Raw genomic sequence first — 24,834 nt, 5'->3', positions numbered from 1 at the left:
CACAACCGTAACGCGCATTTCTATGTGGGTTTTAATTATTCGTGTGATCGCTTCCGTTAGTGGCTGGTTCAAATCCTTGTTGAACCCCCATGTCTTGATCCTATTTCCATCCTCCAACATCTGGATATCGTCCCCCTGGATTTCCTCCCTGTAGTACTCCCTTGCCTCCTGTTCAATCTCGTCGTGAAGCGTTATACCTACCGAAATTTGTTCCTTTGCTTTGTTGTAATAGAATGCAACGGTATCCTGCACACTCTGTAGTCAATCGGCAAGAGCATCGCGAGTTGCTGCCACTGGTGCCGACACGGTGTTATATTGTTTGCTGATGACATTCTTAAACCAACTCATCTTTATTATACACACATTTGTCAGTAGATTGCTGTGATTTGAGTAGGGGATTCCCTAATCAAATCGTTCATTATGGCAGCTAGCATGGTATGCCATGATACACCCAGTCGAAACACTTTTGTCGGTTTAACTCTGCCCTGCTCGCGTTCTTGACCATGCACTCAATGCAATTTGTGCTAAATCTTGGCCTTTTTTGTCTATTATCCTATACTCAAATTCAAATTTATGTTCCTCGCAACAGGGACACACTATATCATTACCATATTTTAGCCGACGTTCTGCCGACGTTCTGCCGAAGCAGCAGTTTGTTGAACATCAAGGCATTTAATGCACGTTTTTGCCAGCTGTCCATCATCCTTGATCCTGAAATTTCCATAGATAAAAATTGTCTACATTTTAGGCATTTTTTGGCCTCCTCCATATTATTATTTTTTGTCATATATTCAGGTAGTTTTTTTGAATGGTCGAATGTTTAGCAGGATGTTGGGTATGTTCCTATTCAACATTTTGATCATATGCGCATGTGTTGGGGGATCATTTGTTGTATGTTAGGGACTTTACCTTGTTACGCATGACTAAGCACCGCATGATAGGGATTTGTCATGCATAACAATAGATTTTTGTGCAATGAGGCGTGACGAAATGTTGTGACGTCAGAAACATTTTTGTGTTTGATATTTTTTATGAGAGTTCGACCGTGATTTTTTGAAAAATGTGGTTATAAATCATCCCTACACTTGCTGCAGGCGAGTACATTATTTCTAAGGAATACGAAAACCTGGTTATCTGACCTTTTACTTACTCATAGGAAACTGTATTTACATGCAAAGAAATTTAAAGATGGTGACCACGTGTGTGTAGTTGACTAGCTGCCAAACAAAATATTTCAAAACTTTAAAGCTAGCAATTCTTAAACCTAATTCATTCTTATAAATATTTTTCATACATAAAGTTATATCCCGTTGATAATGGCACCAAAAATATTGTTTTAACATGATTACAATGAAATCCATTTGAAGGTATTAAAAAACGTACAATATCACATTACAAAAATTCTCTCGCATGAAATTAGTTGCATCATATTTCAAATTCGTGCCTAAGTTGAGCAAGCTTATGTTATAAGTCTATTTATTTAATCACATTAAAAAATAAATTATTTGCTAATAGATAAATTACGGCTACTCTATTAAAAAAATCTAGTGACCTAGCTTTGTTTTTCGTTAAATGTGAAGCAATGATATACGTCAACAGCTCCGACGTCAAAATTATGAAATAAAAAAGGTCTATAATTTTTCGCCCACCGAGTTCTCATGCTAATGACAAATCTAATAATTAAGAATTTTTTTTAAATATAGACCGTGTTGATTCAGTTTGATTCCAATTTAAGCAAAGATTTAATTAATAAAAGTTGACTAAATTATCTTTATAGCTACATATTATCCCACTGGCAGCCCCAGGGTAAGGTTAACACTGTAAATCAAGAAATATTAGATATTACTAAATTCTCTGGAACAGTTTTATTTTTGATATTTTTTTGCCAACCCAACCAAGACAGATCATTTTATTTGATCCCAGTTCGTTTCATGCGGTAATTTTTTTCATCAACACTATTTTTTCTCAGAGAAGTTAAGAACGACTCAAACACTAATTTTTATGGGCAATTTTACAATCTTACTGTTTGCTCTTTAACTTTCCTAGGAAACTATTGACGGGAACCTGAAGGGCAAAAGAAAACGACGATTGAAGACGTTGATTGTTTTTCGTATTGTGAATAGAAAACTAATTCACATAAATTAATTTTTGCCAAGGCTTGCTTATAATGTTTATTGTGATGGATATATTATGTAACTTTGTTACGTTATTTAATACCCAGTGGAGAATACGCTCAGTTACACAGGAAGTGAACATTATGCGAACTTTAGCAGTGGGAAGCGATATTATCAACAAAAGATTTTGAAATTAAAAAGCCTTCCTGCTAAGCTTTTGTTTTTCTTCTTTTTAGTATACAGTTTGAAAGCTTCCGTTACAGAAAATGCAATGGGTATGCATTGTATGAATAAAGAAAAAGAGGAGGCTCTTCTTATCTAACAAATTCCACGCAGAAATCATTCGTGTCTAAGACAGATAAACATTAAACAAACATAGGGATTCATAAATACACTCTTTTGCACTTGCAGCTTGTTTACTAATTGTGAGTTTACCTAGGTTATTATTATTGTCTTTCTTTATAGTGCATATAAATCCGTGTTATTGAAGTAGATCTTTTACTTGCTGTTTCTGTTCAAGTGTTATTTGATTATGATGCTAATAGAACCTGAATCCCGAGGCGCTGACATCATCAGAAACGACGCTGTAATTGCAGGAGAGCTATTTCATTCTAAAACATAACAAGCGTTCAGATTTCTTTGAGTTTAAACTTTCTAATTGCCTTTATGTTTTGAATTTAAAAATATCTTGATAAATTAAAATGTCTCAATGAAAACTTAAATATCCAACTGGTTTATTCAATTGAAAAAAGATAAGAAGGTCAGCCTTAAGGTTGCTCTTCGCCTTGAATATAATAATTTGATGTAGCAAGATACACAAGTATTCATTCTTTCTAACGCCTTCATCTACTCGTAAGTAACTAATTCAACTTTTACATGTTATTTTATCATCTCTACCTACTCGAAAATGGAATTCCATTCTTTCCGCTTCGGTTTTACCCAAGGAACAAGGAGCATATTTTGTAGATAATTTAAATTCAGTGTTTTTTCTTTTCTAGAAACATGGTGTGGAGTTACATGCTTTGTTTTGCTTGCTATTCAGCAATAATACTTGAAGTAACAGCTACTAGGAAACAAACAGAACACGATTTGTTGTTAAGTCAAGTTGCTGCGAAGATTTCCGCTGATGGATTTGTGTCTGAAAATAACAGAAAAGCATTATCCCTTTTGATTTCGGTAAAAGGGATTGAATGTCATGGTGTGCATTTTAAACAAACAATCAGACATGAGGATTGTACTACTCAGTTGATATCAAACAAAATATGCTTCGGCTCATGCTTTTCAAAAACAAAGCCTATTATTGTTGATCGGAAATTGTTGCCACCTGAGATTAATACTTGTAACCCAGGTGTTGTAGTCGATGAGTACGTGAAGATGAAATGTTTGAAGGGGAGCATCCATCTGAAGAATGTCAAAGTGATGAAGAGTTGTACTTGCCAATTATCCGTTTGAATAAGATCTTTGTAGAGACATTGAACGAAACTTCGTTGTGGGTCCCGAAACTTGCTTTTTACTTCTTTCCCACTGTCAATGTGGAAATGAAAAGCAGATTTTGCCTCTGAAATCAACAGAATAAATATTGTACATATTAAGTTCATTTATAATGCATAAAATGTAGTTTAAAAAACATTATGCTTCATGTAATTCCACCTTTTCTTTTTCTACCAAATTAACATGTTCTAATTTTCTAATTTTATTTTATCACGGCTATTTCGAAATAATTCCATTTCGAATTTTAGGCTGACAAAAAAAATATTTATAGGCACAGATATGATTGTTGTGAGGCCAGTCGATTCCTAATGTCTCAAGTAGACAAGGAAAAGAATCATGCTCGAGTCAACTGTTGAAACTAATTTTCCGTATATTGCATGCTTTGGTCTAATATTTTTTTTTCTAAAATAATTCAATACGCACTAGTTGGAAAAAATTGGCTCGTTTGTAGACTGAAAATTAACTGGATTATATGTCTTGTTTTTTATTCTATTTCCACTCACAACTGGGAATCAACAAAATATTAAAGAAAAGCTTTTAACCCTTTTCGGTCCGGGGTTTTTCGAACATACTATGACCAGGGGGGGGCGGATTCCGCCCCCCCCCCCCTCAATAACTTTTTATAGGATTGTTCAAATTGAATCAAACTTGGCACACTTATAGTACGTCACAAAAAGGAACAAAATGGCGGCAATAAACTTTTGCTTGCGTCAGCACATTTTCTGTGACGTCATCAGAAGTTTGAAAATTGTTAAAAATGCCACTATCTTCTTAAAATATAATTACTTTTGTTCTAGAGCGAATTTTTACATTCTGTTTGAAGTTTCTGAAAGCTAAATAAATTTTTTTTAACATATCTTCCGGTTTTCACATGGGTCGAATAAAATAATTGCCAAAAATTGCCCGAAAATCCGTTTTTTTCCCGATTTTCGGGTAAAATCCGACAAAGTCGGGAAATGGATTAGTCACGTGTCAAAACTATTGAAAATAATTCTTCTTGATGAAACAAAGTTGTGTTGCAAGTTTCAAGTTCTAAGGATAATCCTAACAGGAGTTATTACATTTTCCCCATTATAAGGATTCCATAGAGATTTTAGGGGTAGTTTCGAGTAATGGCCAATATCAAAGCCTCTGAAAGGTATGGGACCTAAAAATTTAGCATGCAGGTGTCTAATAGATAAATGTTGAAACTCAGTAAGTATCATAACCATATAAGAAAGCAATCAGGAGTTACTAAAAAAAACCGTCAGGGGGGGGGGGGCGGAATCCCCCCCCCCCCCCGGACCGAATAGGGTTAAGGTAGTTAACACTTGAATAACGTCAATTGAACTAAACAATAACTAAAAAAGGCTAACTAGCCTGATCAATTTGCATCGGTTTTATTGCTGTTGTACATCCTCACCTTATCCTTTTTATTCATTTCCATTTGATCACATCAAATGCGTTGGTTTAAACGTGAAAGTAGTGAGAATGTTTTTGTTTAACTTTTTTTCACATCTTAAATCTTAGCAACTATGCTTCTTATCACTTCTTTTCTTTTTAACTCGCATTTCCTTTCTACTCATATCTTAACAAATCCTTATCTGAAATGTTAAACAAGTGTAGGCACAAGTATGTGAAATTCTTAGTATCAAAAAGCTTTGTACTTAACAAATAATTTTGCACACTAGTGCTTAATAATGAGAAGAAAAATATAACAGAGGCATTAATATAGCACACAAGATGACATTTTTGGTACTTTTGCGTATGTCCAACTGAAAATATCCTTGATACGTAAAAATTCTCTGTTACATAACAATCAAGAAATATTAGATATTACTAAATTCTCTGGAACAGTTTTATTTTTGATATTTTTTTGCCAACCCAACCAAGACAGATCATTTTATTTGATCCCAGTTCGTTTCATGCGGTAATTTTTTTCATCAACACTATTTTTTCTCAGAGAAGTTAAGAACGACTCAAACACTAATTTTTATGGGCAATTTTACAATCTTACTGTTTGCTCTTTAACTTTCCTAGGAAACTATTGACGGGAACCTGAAGGGCAAAAGAAAACGACGATTGAAGACGTTGATTGTTTTTCGTATTGTGAATAGAAAACTAATTCACATAAATTAATTTTTGCCAAGGCTTGCTTATAATGTTTATTGTGATGGATATATTATGTAACTTTGTTACGTTATTTAATACCCAGTGGAGAATACGCTCAGTTACACAGGAAGTGAACATTATGCGAACTTTAGCAGTGGGAAGCGATATTATCAACAAAAGATTTTGAAATTAAAAAGCCTTCCTGCTAAGCTTTTGTTTTTCTTCTTTTTAGTATACAGTTTGAAAGCTTCCGTTACAGAAAATGCAATGGGTATGCATTGTATGAATAAAGAAAAAGAGGAGGCTCTTCTTATCTAACAAATTCCACGCAGAAACCATTCGTGCCTAAGACAGATAAACATTAAACAAACACAGGGATTCATAAATACACTCTTTTGCACTTGCAGCTTGTTTACTAATAGTGAGTTTAACTCAAACTAGGTTATTATTATTATCTTTCCTTACAGTGTTAAGGGTAGCTGCTTTGAAAGGATTTAAGCTTCTGTGAACTGAAGTCGGAATTAATTATGTCTACTCTATTAACCCGTGTTATTGAAGTAGATCTTTTACTTGCTGTTTCTGTTCAAGTGTTATTTGATTATGATGCTAATAGAACCTGAATCCCGAGGCGCTGACATCATCAGAAACTACGCTGTAATTGCAGGAGAGCTATTTCATTCTAAAACATAACAAGCGTTCAGATTTCTTTGAGTTTAAACTTTCTAATTGCCTTTATGTTTTGATTTTAAAAATATCTTGATAAATTAAAATATCTCAATGAAAACTTAAATATCCAACTGGTTTATTCAATTGAAAAAAGATAAGAAGGTCAGCCTTAAGGTTGCTCTTCGCCTTGAATATAATAATTTGATGTAGCAAAATACACAAGCATTCATTCTTTCTAACGCCTTCATCTACTGGTAAGTAACTAATTCAACTTTTACATGTTATTTTATCATCTTTACCTACTCGAAAAAGGAATTCCATTCTTTCCGCTTCGGCCTTACCCAAGGAACAAGGAGTATATTTTATAGGTAATTTAAATTCACTGGTTTTTCTTTTCTAGAAACATGCTGTGGAGTTACATAATCTGTGTTGCTTGCCATTCAGCAATAATACATGAAGTAACAGCTATGAGGAAACAAACAGAACACGATTTGTTGTTAAGTCAAGTTGCTGCGAAGATTTCCGCTGATGGATTTGTGTCTGAAAATAACAGAAAAGCATTATCCCTTTTGATTTCGGTAAAAGGGATTGAATGTCATGGTGTGCATTTCAAACAAACAATCAGACATGAGGATTGTACTACTCAGTTGATATCAAACAAAATATGCTTCGGCTCATGCTTTTCAAAAACAAAGCCTATTATTGTTGATCGGAAATTGTTGCCACCTGAGATTAATACTTGTAACCCAGGTGTTGTAGTCGATGAGTACGTGAAGATGAAATGTTTGAAGGGCAGCATCCATCTGAAGAATGTCAAAGTGACGAAGAGTTGTACTTGTCAATTATCCGTTTGAATAAGATCTTTGTAGAGACATTGAACGAAACTTCGTTGTGGGTCCTAAAACTTGCTTTTTACTTCTTCCCCACTGTCAATGTGGAAATGAAAAGCAGATTTTGCCTCTGAAATCAACAAAATAAACATTGTACATATTAAGTTCATTTATTATGGATAAAATATAGTTTAAAAAAAATTATGCTTCATTAAATTCCACCTTTTCTTTTTCTACCAAATTAACATGTTCTTATTTCCTAATTTTGTTTTATCACGGCTATTTCGAAATAATTCCATTTCGAATTTTAGGCTTACAAAATAAATATTTATAGGCACAGATATGATTGTTGTGAGGCCAGTCGATTCCTAATGTCTAAAGTAGACAAGGAAAAGAACCATGCTCGAGTCAACTGTTGAAACTAATTTTCCGTATATTGCATGCTTTGGTCTAATATTTTTTTTCTCGTTATTTCTTGCAATCAAAAGACAACCTTAGAAAATAATTCAATACGTACTAGTTGGAAAAAATCGACTCGTTTGTAGACTGAAAAGTTAACTGGATTTTATATCTTGCTTTTTAGTCTATTTCCACTTACAACTGGGAATCAACAAATAATTAGGGAAAAGCTTTTAAGGTAGTTAACACTTGATAAGGTCAATTGAACTAAAAAATAGCCACAAGGCTAGCTAGCTGATCAATTTGCATCGGTTTTAATGTTGGCGTACATGCTCACCTTATGCATTTTATTCATTCCGCTTTGATTACATCAAATACGTTGGCTTAAACGTGAAAGTAGCGAATATATTTTTGTTTAACATTTTTTCATATCTAAAATCTTAGTAACTATATTTCTTTTCACTTCTTTTCGTCTCTTTTCTTTTTAACTCACATTTCCTTTCTACTCATATCTTAACAAAGCCTTATCTGAAATGTTAAACAAGTGTAGGCACAAGTATGTGAAATTCTTAGTATCAAAAAGCTTTGTACTTAACAAATAATCAGGCACATTAGTGCTCAATAATGGGAAACATATATAACAGAGGCATTCACATAGCACACAAGATGACATTTTTGGTACCGTATGTCCAACTGGAAATATCCCTGATACGTAAAAAGTCTCTGCTACATAGCCAAAGAATCTCACCTAAATTTTCGTAACAGTTTGTAACAAAAGGCTCCTACGGTGTTACTTTTATCAAAAGAAGCGTGAAATTTAAGTCACTTTTCTTTTCTAATTTAGCACAAAATAAAATATTATTTCCAAAGGTCTGAAAATCATTTTACGAACATCCCCTAAAAAAAATTATTGAACCTCTGGAGAGCTAACTTTACCCTGGAAAGCTTAACAATATAACCAATAACCAATAAAAGGACAGATAATGGTATTGTTTTGTTTCTTCTTCTATTTTGTCTGTGAGCAAAGTGCGGAAGACTCTAGTAGCTATGTGATGAAGTAGCATGGTCCGTTATATAAAACATAAATTTTGGCACTGTAATCGGAATTCTAAATCTGTGTGTAGGTAGCCAGGATTAATAGTTTTTTAGTATAGACAAAAAAGATTACTCAATAACAGCAAGTTTTAACACCTGGTTGCAAAAGATAAGCAGATAGACTATCAACTTGAAGCGTGAAAGTGAAGAAAGATAAGAATCGCAGAAGGTATATGTTTATTATCATTTGAGAATTTGTAAATGATATGGTTGAATGATATTCTGTATAGAAGTGTGAGCACGTATAAAGAAATGTGAGGACGTAAAAGTGACAGAGCATTGTAACAAGCTTGTTCTTTAGACTTATCTCCTGCTTTGATAAACAGTTACGAGAAAGGATGTTTAAGTTGCTGAATGAAAGAAATGCACAGATTGTAATCACTTTAGCAATCATTGCACTCGCTTTGTATTCGTGCTACGTCTTAAAGATATCTAGGCGTTAGTAAAGGGTGCGATGCACGACAGTTAGATTGTTTTATTGATAAAACGAAATAAGAGATAGGGGGTACATCTGACCCATACTGGTAATCTTTGACGTAGTGAATATCATGGTTATCATTTTTAAGAATTCGAAATTTTTGTTAAAATGTGTTTGACGTCTCAACGCAAGTTAGGTTATCAGAGCAGTGGTTAGATTGGAAAATAAGTACCACAAATTTTTTAAGGTCGGGTTGCTTTGAATCTATCACGGATCAATTTCACTACCCGAGCAGAAAGTGGTATAAGAAACAAGGCCTGTGCGTCTGATGAAGCCCTTGTTTCTTAGGTCACCCTTACCCACACAACATCCTTTCTCGACATACGATACTTCAAATCCTCTACTGGAGATTAGGGACACCCAATCAAAAAACATGTGTAGCTGCAGTCGTGGTCACAGTATGTTGGGACAAGACAACGAATTTCGCAGTTCGCCACCACAAGTAATTGCGTAGGCTCATTCTATATTAGATTCACACATCTTGAACTTGTCAATGCTCAGCGGATCTTAGGTTATTTGGTAAATGCGAATTTCTTAAAATGTGCAAATTGTTGCTGACGTCAGCAAGGCCATTAATCACCAATTTCGGGGCCTTCGTGGTCCCCGATGTGAATTATTTCGGTGTGCGGGCGTGCTAAAGAATGTGACTAGGAACTTTTCAACGCTCTCTGCCTGGTCTACTTGTGTGCACAAGCAGCGACTTTGCAGCCTGCAGGCTACAGAGCATTGACTGTTTGACTGTTTTGTCCATATTTGGATAATTAGTAAAAAAGTCCCTTAGTCTCAATATTTTGTCCACGATTGTGGCTAGTTACCTAATAAAATATTTCAAAACTTTGGAGCTATCAATTTTTTTCTTCTACTTCATTCACCCTTTTAAATATATTTCATATATAAAGTTATATCACATTGATATTGATATTGTTTTATCTTTATTACCATGGAATCCATTGGAAGGTATTATAGAACATTACAAAAATTCCCTGACATAAATTTATGGCATCATATATCAAATTCCTGCCTGAGTCCATCAAGATGACGTTGATAAGTCTATTTATTTAATCATATAAAAAAATTAATTATTTGTTAATAGGTGAATTACGTCTACCATATTAAAAAGTCTTGTGACCTAGATTTATTTTTCGTGGTAAGTGAAGCAATGACATACGTCAATAGCTCCGAATTCAAAATTATAAAATTAATTAATACTAGCTGAATTCCCGTAAAAGAATCCAATGAATCTCTCATTAAACCGAGGGATAAGGGATAAGGGATACCAAACAAAAACATACAACACAGTAATTTGAATTTTCAAAACGCACATTTCATCCTCGACCACGGGCTCTCTGTCTCTTTTATAACGGGATGGCAAAAAGAGAAAAAAGCCCTGGGATCGAGGTTGCTCACAATCTGCATTATTCTATGTTTAGAACCGCTGAAACAAACGTCTAAAAATATAAGCATGTGCAACAAAAAAAATATAAAATAAAAATGGAAAATGTCCCAAAATGTCAAAGGTGTCTAACAATCGTTACGTAAAAAGCGAAATACGCTAAAACTAAATACTTGCTTTGGCGTTCCAGAAGTATACCTTGGAAAAGAGGGATACCAAACATTAAAAAAAAAAATCCAACATTTTTTGATTAAGTTTAGGTTTTAGGTTTAGGTTTATTATAACGACATCAACACTGAGTCACGCAATCTGTAGTGTGAAAAACAGTAACAACGGAAAAATTACTTTTTGCAGTTTATATAAATTCTTCTCTATGACGTACACGCTGTTTTTATAAGAATAGTGTGTTTTCGTTTGAGCGTCGATGCTCTTAACCTTTTAGACAAATGCTATCCTCATTATTCTCTTAGAATAATGAAGGAAGCATTTGAATATCTTCTTAGCATGACTATGGCCCGAAAATATATAATGCCTTAATAATATAAAGCTATAAGTTACTATAGATAGCTAAGGAAAATTTCTACATGTAACGGCCCATTGCTCGGACAGAAAAAAGTTCAGTTTGTCTGATATACAATAAAAAAGTAAACTTCTAATCAATTTTATACGTCATACAAATGTTTATATTTAAAACAAACAATCAACCTTAGATATATTCTTAGGATATTCTAAACTTCCGGCTCATTTTTCAGAGTATATTCTTACAAAATAATTGCTTAAAGAAAATATTTTTCAGCTCGAGACACAAAAAGAAAGTTAATATTTAAGGGCAAATTTAGCTCTGAAAGAACGGCTAAAAACCGTTGTACACCCAAATTCATTTCTCTACTAAATAATCTAAACAACACACCTGCTTTTAGCGTTAGCGTTTTCTCAATAAAACTCCAATCAATTTTTTACTTCGAATGCTAAACTTTGCTTCATCCCAAAGAGAACGAATTGAAAATGTATAGCTTAAAATTGCCTAATACATTCCCAATCAATTCTTTTTGTGATGTTAAATCATCCTTCGTTAGAAATATTTCTAACTAACAACACCATTTGAATTTTCAAAACGCACATTTCATCCTCGACCCCGGGCTCTCTGTCTCTTTTATAACGGGATGGCAAAAGAGAAAAAAGCCCTGGGATCGAGGTTGCTCACTATCTGCATTATTCTATGTTTAGAACCGCTAAAACAAACGTCTAAAAATATAAGCATGTGCAACAAAAAAAATATAAAATAAAAATGGAAAATGTCCCAAAATGTCAAAGGTGTCTAACAATCGTTACGTAAAAAGCGAAATACGCTAAAACTAAATACTTGCTTTGGCGTTCCAGAAGTATACCTTGGAAAAGAGGGATACCAAACATTAAAAAAAAAAATCCAACATTTTTTGATTAAGTTTAGGTTTTAGGTTTAGGTTTATTATAACGACATCAACACTGAGTCACGCAATCTGTAGTGTGAAAAACGATAACAACGGAAAAAAAAATTTTTTGCAGTTTATATAAATTCTTCTCTATGACGTACACGCTGTTTTTATAAGAATAGTGTGTTTTCGTTTGAGCGTCGATGCTCTTAACCTTTTAGACAAATGCTATCCTCATTATTCTCTTAGAATAATGAAAGAAGCATTTGAATATCTTCTTAGCATGACTATGGCCCGAAAATATATAATGCCTTAATAATATAAAGCTATAAGTTACTATAGATAGCTAAGGAAAATTTCTACATGTAACGGCCCATTGCTCGGACAGAAAAAAGTTCAGTTTGTCTGATATACAATAAAAAAGTAAACTTCTGATCAATTTTATGCGCCATACAAATGTTTATATTTAAAACAAACAATCAACCTTAGATATATTCTTGGGATATTCTAAACTTCCGGCCCATTTTTCACAGTATATTCTTACAAAATAATTGCTTAAAGAAAATATTTTTCAGCTCGAGACACAAAGAGAAAGTTAATATTTAAGGGAAAATTTAGCTCTAAAAGAAACGGCTAAAAAACCGTTATACACCCAAATTTATTTCTCTACCAAATAATCTAAACAACACACCTGCTTTTAGCGTTAGCGTTCTCTCAATTAAACTCAAAACAATCAACCTTAGATATATTCTTGGGATATTCTAAACTTCCGGCCCATTTTTCACAGTATATTCTTACAAAATAATTGCTTAAAGAAAATATTTTTCAGCTCGAGACACAAAAAGAAAGTTAATATTTAAGGGCAAATTTAGCTCTGAAAGAACGGCTAAAAACCGTTGTACACCCAAATTCATTTCTCTACTAAATAATCTAAACAACACACCTGCTTTTAGCGTTAGCGTTTTCTCAATAAAACTCCAATCAATTTTTTACTTCGAATGCTAAACTTTGCTTCATCCCAAAGAGAACGAATTGAAAATGTATAGCTTAAAATTGCCTAATACATTCCCAATCAATTCTTTTTGTGATGTTAAATCATCCTTCGTTAGAAATATTTCTAACTAACAACACCATTTGAATTTTCAAAACGCACATTTCATCCTCGACCCCGGGCTCTCTGTCTCTTTTATAACGGGATGGCAAAAGAGAAAAAAGCCCTGGGATCGAGGTTGCTCACTATCTGCATTATTCTATGTTTAGAACCGCTAAAACAAACGTCTAAAAATATAAGCATGTGCAACAAAAAAAATATAAAATAAAAATGGAAAATGTCCCAAAATGTCAAAGGTGTCTAACAATCGTTACGTAAAAAGCGAAATACGCTAAAACTAAATACTTGCTTTGGCGTTCCAGAAGTATACCTTGGAAAAGAGGGATACCAAACATTAAAAAAAAAAATCCAACATTTTTTGATTAAGTTTAGGTTTTAGGTTTAGGTTTATTATAACGACATCAACACTGAGTCACGCAATCTGTAGTGTGAAAAACGATAACAACGGAAAAAAAAATTTTTTGCAGTTTATATAAATTCTTCTCTATGACGTACACGCTGTTTTTATAAGAATAGTGTGTTTTCGTTTGAGCGTCGATGCTCTTAACCTTTTAGACAAATGCTATCCTCATTATTCTCTTAGAATAATGAAAGAAGCATTTGAATATCTTCTTAGCATGACTATGGCCCGAAAATATATAATGCCTTAATAATATAAAGCTATAAGTTACTATAGATAGCTAAGGAAAATTTCTACATGTAACGGCCCATTGCTCGGACAGAAAAAAGTTCAGTTTGTCTGATATACAATAAAAAAGTAAACTTCTGATCAATTTTATGCGCCATACAAATGTTTATATTTAAAACAAACAATCAACCTTAGATATATTCTTGGGATATTCTAAACTTCCGGCCCATTTTTCACAGTATATTCTTACAAAATAATTGCTTAAAGAAAATATTTTTCAGCTCGAGACACAAAGAGAAAGTTAATATTTAAGGGAAAATTTAGCTCTAAAAGAAACGGCTAAAAAACCGTTATACACCCAAATTTATTTCTCTACCAAATAATCTAAACAACACACCTGCTTTTAGCGTTAGCGTTCTCTCAATTAAACTCAAAACAATCAACCTTAGATATATTCTTGGGATATTCTAAACTTCCGGCCCATTTTTCACAGTATATTCTTACAAAATAATTGCTTAAAGAAAATATTTTTCAGCTCGAGACACAAAAAGAAAGTTAATATTTAAGGGCAAATTTAGCTCTGAAAGAACGGCTAAAAACCGTTGTACACCCAAATTCATTTCTCTACTAAATAATCTAAACAACACACCTGCTTTTAGCGTTAGCGTTTTCTCAATAAAACTCCAATCAATTTTTTACTTCGAATGCTAAACTTTGCTTCATCCCAAAGAGAACGAATTGAAAATGTATAGCTTAAAATTGCCTAATACATTCCCAATCAATTCTTTTTGTGATGTTAAATCATCCTTCGTTAGAAATATTTCTAACTAACAACACCATTTGAATTTTCAAAACGCACATTTCATCCTCGACCCCGGGCTCTCTGTCTCTTTTATAACGGGATGGCAAAAGAGAAAAAAGCCCTGGGATCGAGGTTGCTCACTATCTGCATTATTCTATGTTTAGAACCGCTAAAACAAACGTCTAAAAATATAAGCATGTGCAACAAAAAAAATATAAAATAAAAATGGAAAATGTCCCAAAATGTCAAAGGTGTCTAACAATCGTTACGTAAAAAGCGAAATACGCTAAAACTAAATACTTGCTTTGGCGTTCCAGAAGTATACCTTGGAAAAGAGGGATACCAAACATTAAAAAAAAAAATCCAACATTTTTTGATTAAGTTTAGGTTTTAGGTTTAGGTTTATTATAACGACATCAACACTGAGTCACGCAATCTGTAGTGTGAAAAACGATAACAACGGAAAAAAAAATTTTTTGCAGTTTATATAAATTCTTCTCTATGACGTACACGCTGTTTTTATAAGAATAGTGTGTTTTCGTTTGAGCGTCGATGCTCTTAACCTTTTAGACAAATGCTATCCTCATTATTCTCTTAGAATAATGAAAGAAGCATTTGAATATCTTCTTAGCATGACTATGGCCCGAAAATATATAATGCCTTAATAATATAAAGCTATAAGTTACTATAGATAGCTAAGGAAAATTTCTACATGTAACGGCCCATTGCTCGGACAGAAAAAAGTTCAGTTTGTCTGATATACAATAAAAAAGTAAACTTCTGATCAATTTTATGCGCCATACAAATGTTTATATTTAAAACAAACAATCAACCTTAGATATATTCTTGGGATATTCTAAACTTCCGGCCCATTTTTCACAGTATATTCTTACAAAATAATTGCTTAAAGAAAATATTTTTCAGCTCGAGACACAAAGAGAAAGTTAATATTTAAGGGAAAATTTAGCTCTAAAAGAAACGGCTAAAAAACCGTTATACACCCAAATTTATTTCTCTACCAAATAATCTAAACAACACACCTGCTTTTAGCGTTAGCGTTCTCTCAATTAAACTCAAAACAATCAACCTTAGATATATTCTTGGGATATTCTAAACTTCCGGCCCATTTTTCACAGTATATTCTTACAAAATAATTGCTTAAAGAAAATATTTTTCAGCTCGAGACACAAAAAGAAAGTTAATATTTAAGGGAAAATTTAGCTCTGAAAGAAACGGCTAAAAACCGTTGTACACCCAAATTCATTTCTCTACCAAATAATGTAAACAACACACCTGCTTTTAGCGTTAGCTTTCTCTCAATAAAACTCCAATCAATTTTTTACTTCGAATACTAAACTTTGCTTCATCCCAAAGAGAACGAATTGAAAATGTATAGCTTAAAATTGCCTAATACATTCCCAATCAATTCTTTTTGTGATGTTAAATCATCCTTCGTTAGAAATATTTCTAACTAACAACACCAACTTCGTTCGACAACAACAGTTTTTTTTTACATTTCAGATTCGAATTGCATTCATATTCGAATTTAACAGATTTTCTATAAAAGGAAGCAACCGCGGTCCCAGAACACAAAAATGAGCTTTAAGCTAACCTTATAATGAGTAAGCATTGGCATGTCTTGTTTGAAATAACTTTTTTCGGGATTACTTTAAAAAACAGACAACCTTCTTCGCTTTGGTTTCCTTTTTCAGTAATAAACAAATTGTTTCGTGAGATAGGGCGCGCGCATGGTAAACCGAGGGTAAAATTAAATTATTCTATCTATAACGAACAACCGGGCTTTTAAAACAAAACAACAAATAAAAACATTTGAAACTAAAATAAAAATTAGCTTTAATAAAATAAAGAAAAAAAGTTTTATTTTTTAAAATAACGAAAAAAAAAGAATCAAAAGTTTAAATAGTAACCCCCTGATTTGCGCTTTTTTTAACTTGGTAAATTTTAGCGCAACGCCACGTCGTAAGAAAGTGACCCGTACTTTGCGTGTCGTGGACTCATATACTCACACAAGCGTATTATTATATAGATGAACTATAACTTCCCGCCCACAAAAATATTAACGATAAATGATGTAATAATTAAGGAATTTTTGTTGAATCTAGGTCGTGTTGATTTTATTAAGGATAGAGTTCATGGTGTCCCCCGCTTTAAACAAAGTTTGAATTAGCAAATAATGACTTATTATCTCAAAAGCTATATATATTCCAGTGGCGGTTCCAGGGTAATTTTAGCAATATTAGAGTACCGCTAAATTTCTTGGAGCTCTTTTGTTTTCTGTGAGAAAAGGGTCTCATGATGCTGTCAGGCTAATTTTTGCAATTAGATAATAGATGACATTAGGAATGCTGGGTAAATTTTGGTAAAGTTGTTGTTTCGTTGGGTGAACAGACTCTACCGCTGCAAGAAAATGTTACTCTGTAAGTTATCTGAAAGGCTTAACTTTCATGTCATGCTAGGACTATGCATTGATGACCAGCTTTTTGCAATTTACATTTTTCTTTGTTTTTAATAAATTATTATCAAGATAGCCAAAACCTTCTACTTCGTGCAAAAGTGTCCTTTGTGAGATTGGGTTCGAAAAAAGGGGGAATCATTTTGGCGTATTGCGCAATAAGATGGGGACATCACTATTCCGGCGTCAAAGATGGTCAGACTGATCACCCTTTCGTAAAAATGGGTTTTGCAGGAGCGAAACCCTTAGCAGCATCTACCAAAAGCAAAAAACAAAAAGACAATAAAAAAAGACTATTGAAGAAAACAGTGGTGGACAGTTATGACGGCACTAATCTACCTTATTTAAGATTTTTAATTATTTTTGTTCTTGGTTTCACAGGCTTTTTCAAAATAAGTGATGTTTTGGACATAAAAATAAGGAACATAAAACTGTTATAAAGTTGCATCAAAAGTTTCCTTGAAAAATTGAAATGTGATCAGCTAAGAGAGGGGAACACTGTTTAAATAAGCAGCACATAAACTCCTTACCGCACTGTATTTTGGCTAAATAAGTAATTGGATACGACAAATTTAATTAACGAATCAGATTCGTTTCTTATTTTGCTGCCTGGCCAAAACTTCAAAACGCTACAATTTTCACGCTTTAAAAAGATTATCATACACTAGAACCAGAGAAATATTTATGAAGAAAATGCGAGCTTTTCTCGAAGAAGAAGGAAAACATTATGGATTGCATTCTCTTCACTCAGGAGGGGCGACTTCAGCAGATGGTTGTCAAATTCAAGCAGAAAAAGTTATGTTAAAGATAGAAATAATATAAGGCCTAAAGCGTCACAATCATTAGGCTTGTAAAACTCTTTCAAGCTCTTTTTTACTCCGAAACCAATATCCCCAATATATGTAGTTTTGTATTACCCGACTGTAAGAATAGAAAGGAAGTCACTTTTCGCAACCTAGTTTTTCGTGTAAGTGGCTTGATCAAGCCTGCAATAAATTTTACATTTAGTAACGAGATTTTCAAATTTAACAACTTCAACTGACTTCTCAGACTCCATAGCTACTATGCCTATGCTTTGGGAGACATGTATATCAGATAATGCATTTAAAATGGAAATTTATAAAAGATTCTGCTGATGTCAGCAAAGATCAACACTACCTTAGTCGGAATATTTTTTAACACATCTACGCTTCATAGAATGGTATTTGCAACGAAGATACAAAATGGTTTCGTAACTTAACGAACGTCTGAAATAACAAAAGTTGCACGTTAAAATGGGATTATTAAAGACCTTTACAGAATACGAACAAACATTTTCCGAACAAATGTTTCGTGGGTAGTTAGCTGGCTTGCTTGCTGGTGTATTTTATATTTTGTTTGACTGTTTTGTTTTGCTCACTATCAGCTTTGCTGGGTTTTTTTGTGATATTCCACTCACAAAAAAGACAGTGTCAGTGAGAAAGTATTTCATCTTTTGACACATTTTGTAACTCTACACTAACACTCGACATCTTGACGTGACATGTTGCTGGAAAAATCATAAAAACAATACTTCCAAAACACTGGACGAATTGTATCGAACAAGGTACTTTCGAAACATTTTTTTGTAAAAGGACTTTTGTTGATTTGCAACAATTCGCATAGACACACGCAAAGACATAAAGATATTATCGGTGCAGCTAGTGTATTTTTTATACCTTGAACTTAGATTTCACTGTGTAGTTATATTTTCAATTCATAAGAGCAGGTTAATTTGGTTACTGGTTGTTACAGGTTAATTTAGTTGGTTGATTTTTTAAATTGACGATGGTAATTGCTATATTTTTAACATACTAAACTTGTTGCTAAAGAAGTTTATTTATTTTTAGTGTTGTTTATTTTGTTTGTTTAGTTATTTTGTTTATATGTTTGTTATTTTCTCGTGAGGAAAATAAAATGTTTGGCTTTCTTTATTTTTGACATATTCAATATATTTCAAATAATCATCGAAATTCCTTTCTTTTCTTTTGCTCATTGACAACTTTAAAATATTCAGGATAAAGTATTAGGTGGGTGTCACATTATAGACTAAGTTATTTACAAAAATAACAGAAACCAATAAGGAAGTTAAGTGACAGGAATTTGTTAGCAGTATTAACAGCTAGTGTTTATATTGTTTTTTTCAATACGGGTTGTTTAACTTGTTAAGGTTGCCGTGTGCAAAAATACTGTCTGTTTGCGTCAACATAATGTTGTGTACATAAGTCAGATCTCAGATTTTAATATTTTCGTATTGTTTTTTAAATTGGGAGTTTCGACCTACGTGAAAAAAAATTTAAGAATATACTTTATAAGAATATCGAGGCTGAGAAATTGGATAAAAACTAAAAATATCCTAAGAATATACCTAGGCTTGACCTTTTGTTTCAGATATAAAAATTTGTGTGACCTGATTAGAAGTTTAATTTCTTATACTGCATGCTTATTTTTTTGTTAGCTCATCTGTCTTTTACAGTTTGTTTAAGTACTTTTCCGCATTTTTTAATCATTACAATAGTGGTAATTATAACACATGTTCTTTCTGGCTGTGGCGATGTTAAGAATATGTTAAGAATATTTGTGGCTGAGATTTGTCAAAAAGTTAAGATTACTGAGGTTAAAACGAAACAACACCATTCTTATAAAAAAGCGTGTAGAGCATGGTAAGATTGAACTCTCTTGAGTTGTCCAGGTCTGTATCTATAGTGTCGTGCAGTGTAATGTGAGCTTAAGTGGTACGTACAATTTTGTTACTTGAGATCACTTGAGTAATCATTCCAGTGATTGTTTAGTTAATAATTTGACATCTTAGAAATAGTTATATTTTTTATACTTTGAACTTAAATTTTACTGTGTAGTTATATTTTCAATTCATAAGAGCAGGTTAATTTGTTACTGGTTTATTTATTTTTATTGTTATTTATTTTGTTTGTTTAGTTATTTTGTTTATTTGTTTGTTATTTTCTTATGAGGAAAATAAAATGTTTGGCTTTCTTTATTTTTGACATATTCAATATATTTCAAATAATCATCGCAGCTCCTTTCTTTTTTTTCGATCATTGACAACTTTGAAATATTCAGGATAAAGTATTAAGTGGGTGTCACATTAACTGACTCAATTATTTACAAAAATAACAGAAACAAATAAGGAAGTCAAGTGATAGGAATTTGTTAGCAGTATTAACAGCTAGTGTTTATATTGTTTTTTTTTTCAATACGAGTTGTTTAACTTGTTAAGGTTGCCGTGTGCAAAAATACTGTCTGTTTGCATCAGCATAATGTTGTGTAGTGTAATATGAGCTTAAGTGGTACGTACAGTTTTGTTACTTGAGATCACTTAAGTAATAATTCCCGTGATTGTTTAGTTAATAGTTTGACATCTTAAGATAGTCATAAATGAAGTGTGTCTTTATTTATGTTTGCCCCAGATATGATACGACTGTAGAAGGTTCGAAGTGGTAATGTGCAGAAATCAGGTCCACTTACTATGACAGCTGAGATAACAAATGATAGATTTTAGATATTTTGATGACCTTTTTCTTGCAACCTGTGTTGATTAAGATGCTTTTGCTAAAACAGATCGCGATAAATATTTAAATGTTAAAATATTTTGTATATTTAGATTACTAACTTTACAGCAAGTTATGCATGTTCTTCAGCTAAGGCGGTTGTTTTTCTCGGTGTTTCTACTTCGCCTATGTTTGGTGTTATTTCCTGTTGAAAGTGTAGAAAAACTTTTAAAAGACCCATGGTACATCAGTGACAAAGGAGGCAAAGATGTAGCGAATTGCGGCAATAGTGATCGACCGTGCAAATCTTTGCGGTATACCTGGCGTAACTTTTTTCCCCGTAAGAAAGATAACAGTGAAGTTATCTTTCTACTTAGTCCGGGATATTATCACTGCAATGATAAAAAACATCAATGGCTTGAATGTGGTTATAATGGCATTCTGTATATTACTATCGCTGCTAACAACAGGTACACAAACTGCGTTCATAACTTTAGTTTCCTAAAACCCCTGAACTTTTAACTATTTAGGGGTCATAAACATAGGAGGCGTTCTTTTAAAAAATTGGTATTCCAGTGTAGTAATACAGAAAATTTCTCGTACAAATACGTCGCTCTATATACACTACAAACGCTATTACACACATTAAGTAACTTCCGATCATGAAAAAATAAAAATGCAGAATATCATAAAAACAAAATTTGTTATGAGCAAGTTTGGGATGCTAGTTGTTTACATGCAAGTTTGAAGAATGTATCAGCAAAATGTTCACTTTAGTGGCTTTTCACTGGCAATTTTACAAAATCGTAATTACCACAGTTGTAAAGAGGGTATTGTTGTTAGTAGTGTGACAAAAATGTTAAAATGTAGCAGATTTTAAAAGCATATATGTTGGTATATGGTAGCTAGCTAAGCCTAACACCTAGCTGCGTTTGAAGAATGATGTGAATACATATTTTTTAACTGTTTCCTAGTAAATCCAGAACAAAAACTTAAATTAGTATCCTAATTCTAAAATCACAAACGTGTAAAATGGTGAGTTATAAATACTTTAAAACTACCCTCATTTGGAAAGAAAATTAATAGGGTGCACAAGGTCAACTACTATTTCAAAACCACTGCCAGTAAGCCTGAATAATAGACAGGATATATACCAGCAACACAGCCAATTTTGATGCTTTAAAATTTCACGTTTGTTTGGAACAAGTCAGCCAGTCAATTACTTACTCATATCTTCATTTTCAAGGCAAGCTAATACCTAGCTCAATTTTGATAACAACCTGTATGACAAATAAGTTTGCAAATATTGCTAACAAATATAACTGCATTACTTTTCTGCAAACTAAAAAATTGTTTATAACCAACTTTGTTTTCATGCTGTTCGGTGTTTCCGTATTTATATTTCGCGGAACGAGAATGGATATGGCAAATAGGTCTTTTTTTTCAGAGAAAATATATTTTGCTGAGTAATTGTTACTTTTAGATAAAAAATGTTCTGCAACGTCCAAAAAAATTTTTTTATGCTAAGATATAACAAACGAGTTTTGGACGGACTCCTTGGAGTTCTAGTTAGGTTACGCTGTTTTTCTGTTTGATAGTTATCATTTTATCTTCTCAATTTAGTGGTTCAAAGCCATCGGATGTGACCATTGTTGGGCATTCATTTCATACTCTTTACTGCAACATCAAAATAAAAGATGTGTCGTTTACTGGAAATTCTAACTTTAGTTTAAGAGACGCAGCGTTTATTACTATGAGAAACTGTGTGTTTTTAAACATGAAACTATTATTACACTTCCAAGGATCTTCTAATGAAGAAGAAATTCTAAATCTTATCAACGTGAAGATAATAAACACAACTTCCTATCAAGGGCGCAGTTTGATGGAAGCTTATAATAAGACTTACGTGAGCGTTCAAAATATGACGATCGAGTCTAACAAAGGGAGGGGTCACGAAGAAATCAAGTTTTATGCTGCGAAATCGCTGAATATTACCAACCTTGTTATGGCACATAATATCGACTTTGCTTTGCAGTTCTCTAATATTAATGGTACCCTACAGAACATAACTTTTGTCAATAACACAATTTTGGCAAATCCAAAGAAGCGAAGTCTTATTAATTTTAAATATTCTCAAATATTATTGAAGGTAAGAGATCCTTTTCTTTAAAATTTTATTTTACTGATGAAATAAAATACCGACACAAATCAATCGACGATTTCTACTACAGGGTCGTCGACACAATAATAAAGGTGGAGGTGTATGATAACTCGGAGGTGTATGATAACCCGGAGGTGTATGATAACTCGGAGGTGTATGATAACCCGGAGGTGTATAATAACTCGGAGGTGTATGATAACCCGGAGGTGTATGATAACCCGGAGGTGTAAGATTATGATAACCCGAATATCCGATAATACGTATATAACATAATACTAAAACGTGCTACAGATAATATTGACGTAGAATCCCCCCCCCCCCACACGCACACACACGCATTGTGTTATCCGTGTGCAAAAGGATAAATCATACTATGTGGGCTCACATAACTAGCCATTTACTTCATTTGGAGTATAATAATTTTATCCGATTTCAAAAAAAAAACATTCATAGTTAACAAATGGATGCCCCACCACCACCCCTGCTCTGCACTAACTCTACATTTCGGTTGACCAACTAATTCTAGTATTGACAGTTATTGTACACAACTCCAAACGTAAGCATATCAGTTTTAAGATATAGATTAAATAAACCCAGAAAATTATTTTTTTGTCAATTAACCACTCTATTTTTGGCTAGGAATGCAAGTTTTCATGCAACAGAAAGAATTTAATTGAAGTGTATCCAAGTCCTGTGAAGTATGATAACCAGAGTATCATAGAATGCACCAACTGTCGTTCAGTAAAGTGTCCAGGTAATGGGAAATATTGTGACAGTTCGATTGATTTGTGCTTACACATCTTTTTTTCCGCTGCGCCAGGCTATATCCCGCCACTCCAATATATAACCTCCGCTCAGATGATGCTCTTTTCAATTTTAGCAAGGAATATTTGTTAAGACTAGTCGTTAGCCCGTCCTTTTTATACCGCATTGCGATCGTCTCGCTACCTGCGCAGCTAAGCTACCATTTTGCGTGACGGACGGACGGACGGACGGACGGACGGACGGACGGACGGACGGACGGACGGACGGACGGACGGACGGACGGACGGACGGACGGACGGACGGACGGACGGACGTATACGGGTATTATAATATAAGCAAGATAATATAAGCAAAGATTTTCTGACATCAGTAAATTTCATATATTTAGGCTTTAAAAGGTCATTACGGATGCGCACTGTTGCAAATATTCACTGATCCAAACCGTTACCTAAAATGTAAAATAAATATTCTTGTTTTTAGTAACTTGTGATGAAACAGGATATGGAATATACAATGGAATTTTTTGTCAACCATGTGCCCCTGGTACTGCCGTGCGCCGGAACGAAAGATACTGCCGAAAGTACGCCGGACGAATTTTTTTTTCTATGTTTTCTGATGGATTTTCAATATTAGAATTTGACATTAGAAGATATCCTTAGCCTGAAACAACAACAGTAATAAATCTTTTGTTATAAGAAAAATCACAATCAAATTTCTCTCTCACCTCTTCATCCCATCGATATGTTTTTCTGTGTTACCTCTTCATCCCACGCATCTGTTTCTCTATGTTGCCTCTTCATCCCACATATGTTTTTCTGTGTTACCTCTTTGTCCCATCGATCTGTTTTTTTGTGTCACCTCTTCATCCTATCGACTCGTTTTTCTGTGTTACCTACATTTTTCTCTTATGTTCAACAGATGCGAAAAAGGAAGTTATGCTGATCAACACAAGCAAACCGAGTGTTTTCAATGCAGAAGATCTTCGTATTGTGATAAGCAAGGGTGAGTTATTTTATATACTCCTGTAAAAATACTAAAACGTTTACGCTATTTTACACATATTGTTGTTGCATAAGGTAGAAATTTCTGAATAAAGTATATCTTCCACTTCAAGATAGTAAATTACGTGCAAGTATTAAAGATCTTTTATCTGCATTTTATTTTCAATCATCTATCATCTGCTTTTTACCCTCTTAAGGACAACTCAGCATCCAACTTTTCACCTATCCTTCTCCTTGTACTTTCTAAAGTCTAATGCTCGAAAACAGACGCGCGAAATCAGATGCGCAAAGTAAACGCATGCGCAAAGTAAACGCATGCACAAAATTCAAGTAAAATAAGGTAATTGATATGCTTTCAAGAATTAAAAATTGCACCCGCTTTTTTTAATTCACAACA

At 33.4% G+C, this 24,834-nt stretch overlaps 1 protein-coding gene across 1 annotated transcript; it reads left to right on the top strand.

Moving 5' to 3' along the window:
* Positions 1 to 19,261: 19,261 nt before the first annotated feature.
* On the top strand, positions 19,262 to 24,583 carry LOC130656932 (uncharacterized). Its single transcript, XM_057459877.1, has 5 exons — positions 19,262 to 20,980; positions 22,134 to 22,659; positions 23,311 to 23,425; positions 23,917 to 24,016; positions 24,355 to 24,583. The coding sequence occupies exons 1-5, from the start codon at positions 20,646 to 20,648 to the stop codon at positions 24,440 to 24,442; spliced, it is 1,164 nt and encodes a 387-aa protein (XP_057315860.1). The 5' UTR covers positions 19,262 to 20,645; the 3' UTR covers positions 24,443 to 24,583.
* Positions 24,584 to 24,834: the final 251 nt, after the last annotated feature.

This window comes from Hydractinia symbiolongicarpus, chromosome 9 (assembly GCF_029227915.1).
Source record: "Hydractinia symbiolongicarpus strain clone_291-10 chromosome 9, HSymV2.1, whole genome shotgun sequence".
Taxonomy (NCBI): Eukaryota; Metazoa; Cnidaria; class Hydrozoa; order Anthoathecata; family Hydractiniidae; genus Hydractinia; species Hydractinia symbiolongicarpus.
The sequence above is the reverse complement of the archived record's forward strand: the minus strand, read 5'-3'. Positions and strand labels throughout refer to the sequence as shown.